Raw genomic sequence first — 10,605 nt, 5'->3', positions numbered from 1 at the left:
GCTCTTTCTCGGGCTCCCGGGTTCCCACCCGCTCGCGCTCTCCTTCTCTCGCGTCCCGGGCCGCTTCCCTTTAACTTTCTTCTTTCCCGGGGTTAAAACTTTGCTCGCGAGCTGGCGGCAGCTCGCCGACGTTATTGGCCGGCGCCCCGCCCGGCGGCCCCGCCCCCCGCCCCCGCGTTCCCCTCCGCCCCCCACTCCCAGCGCGAGTGGCGGCGGCGGCGGCGGCGCCTTCGGGGGCGTGCGTGCGTGTGTGTGAGTGCGCGCCAGCGAGCGTGAGTGTGTGTGTGCGCCCCGGGCGCGGGCAGGGCAGCACTCCGAGAGCGGCGGGAGCCGGGCGGCCGCGTCGTCAATCGGGCGAGAGAGGAGGCGGCGGCGGCGGCGGCCGGGCCGGGGCTGGGGCAGCGGCGGCCGCGCCGGGCATGGAGCTGGCAAGCCCGCGCTGAGGCAGGACGCGCCTGCTAGCAGCGAGCGAGAAGCTCTCCGCCGTCCGGCGCGCGGGCTCCCCGGCGAGCCGGGCAAACTTTTCTTTCTCTTTTGCCCTCTCCAGAGGTAAAGTCCCGAACCCGGACTTTCCGTCAGGGACGCGATTGGGGGCAGCTGAGAGGAAGCCCAGGCTGCGGGAGGAAGGGGCGCGGGCCATGCGGGTTCGGGGGCCCCCGAGCTCTCCAGCACCCGGGATTTGGGGTACGAGGCGGGCTGGCTGCGGACGAGCAGATGGGCGCGGAGATGGCCCACGCGCACCGTGGAGGCGGCGGTGGAGGGGAAGCCGAGCGTTCTCCCGCCGCTCCGGCTCGCTGCCCGGCGGGGAAGAAGGGGTGCGGGTGCGGGCTTGGAGGCCCCCGGATTCGCCTGCCCGCGGGACTTTGCGGGAGCGAGGCGGGCAGTCGGCCGCGGGTGTGGTGCGGGGAAGCCCGGCGTTCGTCCGCGCCCCCGCTCACCGAGGGCTGGAGGGCGCGGGGCGGGCTAGCTGAGCGCAGCTCCCTTCTCTCTGCAGGCGCCTTCTGCGGCAGGCGGACCGACTCCTCGGCGCGGCGGGGCTGGGGCAAGCTGGACGCAGCATGATGCGCGCAGTGTGGGAGGCGCTGGCTGCGCTGGCGGCGGTGGCGTGCCTGGTGGGCGCGGTGCGCGGCGGGCCTGGGCTCAGCATGTTCGCGGGCCAGGCGGCGCAGCCCGATCCCTGCTCGGACGAGAACGGCCACCCGCGCCGCTGCATCCCGGACTTTGTCAATGCAGCCTTCGGCAAGGACGTGCGCGTGTCCAGCACCTGCGGCCGGCCCCCGGCGCGCTACTGCGTGGTGAGCGAGCGCGGCGAAGAGCGGCTGCGCTCGTGCCACCTTTGCAACGCGTCCGACCCCAAGAAGGCGCACCCGCCCGCCTTCCTCACCGACCTCAACAACCCACACAACCTGACGTGCTGGCAGTCCGAGAACTACCTGCAGTTCCCGCATAACGTCACGCTCACGCTGTCGCTGGGCAAAAAGTTCGAAGTGACCTACGTGAGCCTGCAGTTCTGCTCGCCGCGGCCCGAGTCCATGGCCATCTACAAGTCCATGGACTACGGGCGCACGTGGGTGCCCTTTCAGTTCTACTCCACGCAGTGCCGCAAGATGTACAACCGGCCACACCGCGCGCCCATCACCAAGCAGAACGAGCAGGAGGCCGTGTGCACCGACTCTCACACCGACATGCGCCCGCTCTCGGGTGGCCTCATCGCCTTCAGCACGCTGGACGGGCGGCCCTCGGCGCACGACTTCGACAACTCGCCCGTGCTGCAGGACTGGGTCACGGCCACTGACATCCGAGTGGCTTTCAGCCGCCTGCATACATTCGGCGACGAGAACGAGGACGATTCGGAGTTGGCGCGCGACTCGTACTTCTATGCTGTGTCTGACCTGCAGGTGGGCGGCCGCTGCAAGTGCAACGGCCACGCGGCCCGCTGCGTGCGCGACCGCGACGACAGCCTGGTGTGCGACTGCAGGCACAACACGGCCGGCCCGGAATGCGACCGCTGCAAACCCTTCCACTACGACCGGCCCTGGCAGCGCGCCACGGCCCGCGAGGCCAACGAGTGCGTGGGTGAGTGGGGTGCGGAGACGAAGCCGGCGGCGGACGGGGACGGGCACGGGCAGCGGCTGCCGGGCTTCGCAGCGGCGGGTTCTTAGGAGCGCGGGCGGCGGCCGCAGCGGAGGATTGCCTGCTGCTGGGATGTGGGAACGGTGGGAGGCGCGCTCGGGGATGCCCAGGACCCGGGAGGGCTGAGAGCGGGCCACTCGCTCGTGTGGCGCCAGCTGTGAATGCCCAGGTTTGCACCCAGTGGCCTCTGCGAAGCCAAGAAGCAGCGGGAGAAATGCTGCCGGGAGGGGGTTTTGCAGAAAATTTGCCGACAGGGTATCCCTAAGCCCGGATCCAAATGCAAACATTCATTGCCTTCCCCTCAGTTTGGCTGCACCGAGATTCACCTCCGCCCCACCCCCCTTTCCTAAGGCTGCAGCTAGGCGCTCAGTTGGGGACCCCGGCCCAGTCCCTGGGAAGCTCCAGCTCCACAACCCCAAATCCCTTGGGAGATGGCAAAGAACTATTTGCAGTTTGGGGCTAGCTGGGCACCCGGCACCCGACGAACGTCGCTTCTGCACCCGCCATTTGTCTTTTTATGGTTTGAAAAAAAGTTTTTTTTCCCCTCTTTTGAACGTCGTGTTTGTATTAGCAAAAGAAAAGTAATGTGATTTCAATTAATTACTATCTACAGATTACAAAGGAGAGTTTAGTAATTATTTTAAACTAATTCAATTCTGGTCTAAAAAAAGTATACCAGGTTTTTTGCGTTAGCTTCAGGGTTTGGTGAAATTAAACAGTTTTGAATTAACTAAGGGCCCAGCTTCTTCTCGCTTTTTAATGGGGTTTCAATTCCTGAAAGAGAAATTTGACAAAACCGGGCACTGGTGAATACGTCTGGGTCAGAAATGAGACTAAAAAAAGGGTACGTTCTACTTCTGGATTGTAAGATTTTTGCTGCCGTAGAAACTCTCACACATCAGTTTCTTCCCCTGGGAGGGGGTGGTGGTGGTGAAGGAGGGGAAGGTAGTAAGACAATACCTTGGTTTTTCAGTATGAGACATACATTTCCAAATCCTACATTTATTTTAATGAAAATTATGTAGTCCGTCAATGTACCATTTGGTGTGCATCTTTTGTGAGCATATAGATTTTGCCTCCCCCTCCCCCAATCCCGAACAGCCAGTGTGAGTCTCTTCAATTGCTTCACCCTCTGAGGCACATTGCGAAGTTTGCTGGTCCCCGCAAACACACGTTTTTAGGTCTGGTTCTGATTAATTGTGTCATGTTGTTGTCGAATAGTTTGTGCCTCATGACTGTGGATGCAGACTTTTGAGCAAGCGAATGGAAAACATGTCTTGGAGGGCTGGGTCAGCACAGAGGCCCAGGCAGGCGTCCTGGTCTGCAGGCGCCTGTGCCTCCTGTTGCATGGCGAGGCCTCCATTTTTACACTCATGTCCCGCTTTTGCAGACCTAATTGTTCATCCCCCTCGTTTAAGGGACAGAATTGGTTTCCAGTTTGAAGGCACTTTTCAAGATTTCACAGAGAGAGAGTAGTTATAGTCTAATTTAGTGGTCTTTGAGAATAAAATTCCTTTGATCTGCTCAATTCCCTCAGAAATGTTGGTTTTTCCCATCTCTTCTCTTCCCCCTCCTCGCTCTTTTCTTTTCTTCCTTTTGTGCGTAAAAACCCTTTATTGACATTTAAAGGGATTCCCAGGGCTTGGCTATCAGTTTTAGTTTGTATGTGCATATGAAAGATGACTTTGTATTGTCAACAGCAGAGCCTAATTGGACAAATGCAAGTGAATACATGGAGGCGAATACACTTGATGTCGTGATAAAATTTTACTAGCTTCTTAGCGCTGGTATTGTTCAGATTCACCACCCACCCCCATGTCTTCTTCCTGTCACTCTGGATGTTGGAGATGAAACCTGCATTTTTTATAACGATCGTCGTGCACTTGAAATAATCTCTCTAGTTTAGGATTTTGTCTTTTGACCAAAGCACTAACTATGCATACAAATTGGATTGACCTTTTTTTTTTGGCCAAATTGAGCAATCAACATATTAACTAATGTAATTAGTAAGCGTTTTGTTCAAAAAGTTTAATTAGGCCTAATAAGTACATAATCTACATGACAAATGATCAGCTAACAATATTTTTCTGGTTTTTAGTGAAGTTATTTTAATCCCCAGTAGTTAAAGTATCTTTAAATCTTGCCAATTATTCAGTCATCTCATAAAAGCAAAGCCAATTCAACTACGTTAAAGTTATTTATAGTTTCCTTTTTGAATAGATGTTCTGATACCTCGCAGATATAGCTGGGAACATCAGATTGAAGTTCTCATAAAGTCTTAATTGAAGTCTTAGTGATTTTTCCATCATTCTGTAAAAGAGAAAGCCAGCAAGGACAATTTAGGAGTGATTTATAATTAAAGGTCGAGCTTTTTATAAAAAGGCCCTGTAGTGGAGATATGTGAATGAATTAGTATTTGACAGGTGTTCTGAGATACTAAAGGGCACTGTGCTAGGAAAAAGCATTAATAAATCCTTCAGACACTAACTTTGTACTATCAGAGACTCAGAATTTTTCCCCCCAACATAATCCCATCTTGTGAATTTCACACTGTTGACACATAAAGTCAAGCTACCCAGAGTATTTACAACTAAGGCAAAGTAAAGAAATATATTTTTTTATTCCAGACGTCAATCTTGATAAAAACAAGGCTATTACTGTGCTATTCTGTCTTTGCTTTGCTCTTATAAAATAATGAAACATGATTTATCATAGACTAAAGTGGCACCCTTTCCTAGGTTAATCCATGCCCCCCAAAAAAACCCTAAAATTAAAAATGTTGATTTTATCATTTGACTATAGTCCTTCTACATAGGGCCGAAGTACTTATAGATTACTAAGAAATCCTATGTGCTTTCGTTGGTCCAGCTTTCTTTTTGGTGTTGTTTCAAGGTCAAGTTCTCTACAGAATAAATGTGAACTTCAGTAAAGCTCGATTTTATTTTAAATGCAATTTTGGATTTCTTCCGGAAAAAAAAAAAAACCCTCAAAACAATATGAAAGACAAGACTATGTATAATGTTACAGCCTCGACAGCTCTCAGTGGAATAACTAAATACTTTCTTCCGCCCATATGTATCAGCAGTGTTCACATGCTTTTATACACATGTGCATTTACATTTATCGTGTAAAGAAGCATCCATGCATGGTAGGGGTGTGTGTACATTTGAGGGAAAATGCATGAACAGTTTTAAACCACCTGGGTTGCTAGGCCTTTTTTTCCCCTCTTCCTTTTTTTCAAAAGAGCATCTGAAGACCATATTGTGTTTCATAAATTATTGACATCAGTTTTAATCAGTGTCCCCCTGACGTCGGAGCTGTGTTAGTATTTAGTGCCTGACGAAGAATGCTGTTTAATCTTAATGTGGGGATGTCAGCATGAGCCCCTGCATAGCTTGTGACAAGTCTAGCTTATGAAAACTCGTTTTGCGACTCACTCTATGGGTTTGCATTGCCTAGCCGTAACCCAAAACCCACACAAAAGATGTCTCTGCAAGACAAGCACCACTGTGCTGGGCTGGCCTCCCCTATGGTCATTGGTACCTGCAACATAATGCTCATAATTGTTTAAACATGGCTTTGAGGGGTGTGGGGAATCCTCAAACCGTAAATGGCCCTGGTGCTTTGGTCCACCCCCATTCCTGGCAAGAGAGGGAGGTTATATTGGGGGTGTTGCCATGAGAAATCCAATGCCCCACTAAAGACCCTTGCAAAATCATAAGGCTGAAATTACGTGCTGCCTAGTCCAGAGCCTGGCACATAGCTATAAATGAGTGAATGTTTTTAACAGTTATAGTAATTATTATAATTATTATCATTATGATGATTAATCCTTGAGGGCTTATTCTTTGCCAAGCACTCCCATTAATTTAGTCATTCTGACTATGCTAGCAATAGGCACTATTATTGTACTTATTTTGGAGGTGAGGAAGCCATGGCCTGGAGACATTAAATGGTTTATCCAAAACCACATAACTAGGAGGTGGTGAAGCTGGGGCTCCAGCCTGATGTTTGTGCTTGGTTTTATTGCATTCACTGTGCTGCCTTTCCATGAAAGGAATGGATGGATACATGGAAGAATGGATGAATGAATGAATCCATGTATAGGAGAAGAGCTGGAGCACCTGTTACTTCTTGCTAGAACTGGAGGAGGTTCCCTAGTTGTGTTGCATTAGATTAGATTAGGTTAGATTCATATACACTTACATATGAAGTTGTATATAAGAAATTTTCCTTTATCTCAGCCATCAGGCCTGGTGGGAGGTGGGAGTTATGACTGTGAGTGAAGGAGGTTTAAATACTTTCCTGTGGGTTCTCAGCATCTACAGGTGTTGCTGATGGCCAAGTCTGTCTCGATTTCAGGGCCTGTGATCTCTCTTAAAGGTGGTGAAGCAGAGCTGGTAATCAAAGCCCCTTTTTAAGAAGGCTTTCTTTTTTCACCCTGTGCTCACCATTCCTTTGCTTCACCGGAACATACTGCGAAAATCCAGGAAGTGATTAAAAGTATTGTTGCCAAACAGAGGAGTTTGACTGGGAGCGGTATGTCCTGGTCACTGGTGTGGTGCTGCTATGTGCAGTTTATTCCAGTCAACAGCACAAGGCTGTCATTTATCTCTACTGGCCCCAGGGCAGCTGGAGTGAGGGTCTCTGCTGGGGCCCTTGTTAGCACCTGTTGGACAGGGACCTCTAAGCAAGGAGGCTGCTTCCTGCTCTACCCAGAGAAGTGAGGCAAGTTTGTCAGGGCAAACCTGTGGGTCTGTGCACTTCTAAGCCCTGCCAAGCTCTCTTTTAGCCCTGCCCAGACTTCTCTCTGACTTCCTCCTCCTGTAGAAAAATGAGATCCTCGGAAAAGTATTTGAGACTTTATGTCCAGAGTAAATACTGGAAAGGCAGTGGGTTGAAATTCAGATGTTCCCTGGAAGGAATCCCCTCATTTTCTGCTCACAGCTGGTATCGATATTTCCTTCTTGAGATGAGTTGTGCTTTTCATTAAGTAAATTTTTTGTCTTGGGATTAAACCAACATTATATTCCTAATAGACTTTTATGTTTACACTTCAAAAGTCCACTGGGTTGTTATTCATGTTATCTTGATGGTTTCTTACAGTGTCTGCTATGCACACTGGCTTCACCAAAATAAATGGCTCTCTAGGGAACTGGATTATAAAACAGCCTTATCTGTGGATGCACAAGTACGGATATTTTGTTAGCCAGTATTTTTTTCTTCCTTTCAGAAGGGATAATCATACCTTGGGTTTCTGCAGTGCCTTTCATTATAAGGAGACGGGAGGTCTTGGAAGGCTTTTGAAATGCTCAGGACTTAAGCCTAATACTTGTAGAGTGGCCCACAGCATTTTGTCTGTCGTCTGGAAGCCCTTGTGGTCTCCGCGGCCTCAGAAGGCATGGCATTGGTTTGGGTGGCCGGGAAACTGCAGAGTTTAGAATGTCAGTCCAAGGTGGCTGTCAGGTTGCATCCTAAAGACAGACCACAAACCCCTACTGAGTGCCAGACATTGTACTAGGTGCTTTATATGTCCTTTGTTTCAATTGATCAGATTGCCATGAGGAACGGAAGCTTTTCAAAAACAGATGTCCCTGCCACCAAAAGGCAGTTTTTACACGAACAGGAGGACTAAGTGTGGATAAGTCTGCAGGGCACATCTTGGCTCATTCAGCTACACTGTTGCATATAGAGAGCAAGGGGTATCATCAGCGTTTGTTTCAAAGGCTGATCACGTAAAAGCCGTGTCCTGTTATAACCAACTCCAGGGGTATAAGGGACGGCTGTTCTGAATAGTGCTCGAAATAAGTGGCTGCCTGGACAGTTCTCTAGACGTGGACGTTCGCCTCAAAGCTGTCTGCTTTGTGAGATTTGACTTGTGCAGCACAACGGAGTGAGTTCAGTATTGTATTCCTGTGTTCTTGTTCCAAAAATGTATCTCTATTATAAACTCAGAAGTGGATTTTAATTTGCCTTTAAAAATTGCATAATTTATGTGAATTTCCCCCCGTGTCAAAAGGCAGCGACCTATTCCAGTTGGTAGTCATTGTCTGTACAGAGATTGCTCCTGGGAGGCCTTGGCTAGATGTGTGTTCAGCCCTGTCTGCATTATTTTCCGCCAGGTCTACCCTCTGACGGAGAGAGGGGACTGTGCTCACGTGATAGATGAGATGCAGAAAGTCTCTCGTCAGAGCCTTTTTCTCCCAGCACTTAAGTTCCTGCCCCAAGCCTCCCTCACGATGGACATTTCTATCAGCGGCAGCTGCTGGCACTTAGTGCACGAAGGAAGATACCCTCTGAGGGGACAGGTGTACCTGTGGTTCAGGAGTACTGTCAAGGAATGGAAACGTGTTCTCTGCCTTTGTCTGTGACGGGCCATCCCCAGCCATCCCTGAGCCTTCTGCTGTTGGAATTGGTGAACTAGTTACAGTTACTTCAAATGAATTCATTTTGTAGTGCATTTGTGCATGGAAAGAAGGAAAAAGATGGTTCTGTAAGTATAGTAGGTTTCCAGGTTATTTAAAGGGGTTAAAGTAAATTTGTTGGGTGAGAACTTTGAAAGGCAGAAAGTAACATTCCAGTTCACTTCGTAGCTCGGCTCATGCCCCGCTGGAAGAAGGCACTGGAAGGAAGTCTGTCTCCCTGGAGGATTCAGGACTAGCCTGTGTGAGGTCCCAGCTCCTTGTGCACGTGGTCACGTTTTAGTTGGGGGCCCATCCATGTCCCCACCTGGCTGGTGCTGTTGCTAGATTTTCTAGATTTTCCCTGGGTCCTTTTATGCCTGCAGATAAGAGAGATTATTGGTTGTCGTGTCCAATTTTCACACATTCCAGAGACTCTCCACTTAAGTAAGACAATCTGTAGGACCACAGGGACCTTTAAAGGAGCGGGCTTTAAATAACTGAGTCCTAAATAAGGAAATGAGATAGATCTCTTTTAGTTTCCCGAAGGCCTATATGTTGTGCTACATTCCATATTTGAAGTCCCAGAGTGTCCGACACTTCCTGCCAGTTTGATTACCATTGTCAGGGCTTCCGATTTCATCTGTTGCTGCTGAGATTGGCTGTGATGAGCACCTAGCACATGCACTATTGCTCCCCATCCTGAAACCAGGGCAGACATCGGCAATCAATTGCAGCGCGTTTTCCTCCTAGGTCCAGAAATGATCTTACAGTATTGGAATCCTTCTCAATATAATTCTTTAGGCAGAATTAGCCCACAAAATGAGAACTGTTTGCCATTTTTGGTCCTAGAAGACCTTCCCCTCCCTCACCACCCGCCTGCAGTCAAGGAAATACCTTTTAAGTGGACATTTCTAGAGCATTCACTGTTCAGGTGGCTCTCTTGGGTCTGGGGATATAGAGAAGTGTGACGTAGCTGCCCTCCCTGCAGGTGAAATGCGTTTCTGTCGAAGAGGCTGTGTGCGTGAAAAGGCGAATACTTGTCCACTTGTCCCTTGTCCCGAGCTGTGAACACGGATGGGCCCCTGGAGTGAGGAATTTTGCTGAGTGTCCAGGACACAGGGGAAGGTGCCGAGGGTCTTGAGAGGAAGCGGATTTTAGATTTGGCTCCAGTACCACGGAAGGATTGGATTTTAGTCCTCATCACATTTTCCTGCTGTGTTTGTTCTATTGTAGTGTTTTTGTTTTTTTCCCTGCCAAGAATTTGAGAGACGATGGTTCCCTGAGAAGAGGGGTCTTCCCAGGAACATCAGCTCTGAAGTTCCTGGGCAGGTCCTCCGGAACTGCCTGGATTGTGAGACAAAAATTTATCACTGCCCCACACTTGTGGGAAATTATGCCCCAACCTGGACCAGAGCCCTGATGTCTGAGCCTTCCTGGGGCTTCTCCACGTGAAGGTTGTTCACTCTACTCAAAACCACGTCTGTGTGGTATCGAGGGACAAGGACTCTTCACAAGCCACTGCCCTCAGTGCTCTGCTTACATTTGGGCTGGTGCAGAAAGTGCTGAACAGTAACAGTTCCAATCCCAGCATGAAAAAGGAAACACATTGTGTTTACAGATACAGAATTTGGCCTCTGAAACATGAAAGTACCTTTGGATTGGACGGCCCCAGGGCAGAGCTGTTGGACACCGGCCCCCGTGCCCTGAGCCTTGTGGTCAACTTATTTTCCTCTCCCTGAAGCCAGACCTCAGAGGTGGGCAGGTTGATCCCAGCCAACTCTTTATTCCCAGACCCTGCCCTGTCTCACTGCGTGGATCAGACCCGGAGAGACTTCACTGTGGGAAAGTGCTTGGCCTTCTGGGCTGCCATGAGGAAGGAAATTGCTTCTCACTCCAATCCACAAAAATCAATCCTTCCTAAACCACGTTTTTGGACAGATTTGCCATCCTGATACCCAGAAATGCTAGGGAAGAACGGGACTGAGCAGTTCTCTGTATTTTTTACTCCAGTTTATTATTTGAACCAGAGGGGTAGAGAGCTGGTGGTGGTGGTGGTGGGTTTTTTTTT

The 10,605-nt window shown here is 49.9% G+C and overlaps 1 protein-coding gene across 1 annotated transcript in view; it reads left to right on the top strand.

Annotated features, from left to right (window-relative positions):
* The first annotated feature begins 234 nt into the window (after positions 1 to 234).
* NTN1 (netrin 1) overlaps positions 235 to 10,605 on the top strand; it is a 181,548-nt gene continuing 171,177 nt past the window's right edge. The window contains exons 1-2 of the mRNA XM_012655637.1: positions 235 to 272; positions 995 to 2,076. Coding sequence (XP_012511091.1) covers positions 1,059 to 2,076 — 1,018 coding nt within the window. The 5' untranslated portion in view covers positions 235 to 272; positions 995 to 1,058. The remainder of the gene's footprint in view (positions 273 to 994; positions 2,077 to 10,605) is intronic.

The sequence above is a fragment of the Propithecus coquereli genome, unplaced genomic scaffold, assembly GCF_000956105.1.
Source record: "Propithecus coquereli isolate 6110/MARCELLA unplaced genomic scaffold, Pcoq_1.0 Scaffold482, whole genome shotgun sequence".
Taxonomy (NCBI): domain Eukaryota; kingdom Metazoa; phylum Chordata; class Mammalia; order Primates; family Indriidae; genus Propithecus; species Propithecus coquereli.
This window is presented reverse-complemented; position numbering and strand designations above follow the sequence as displayed.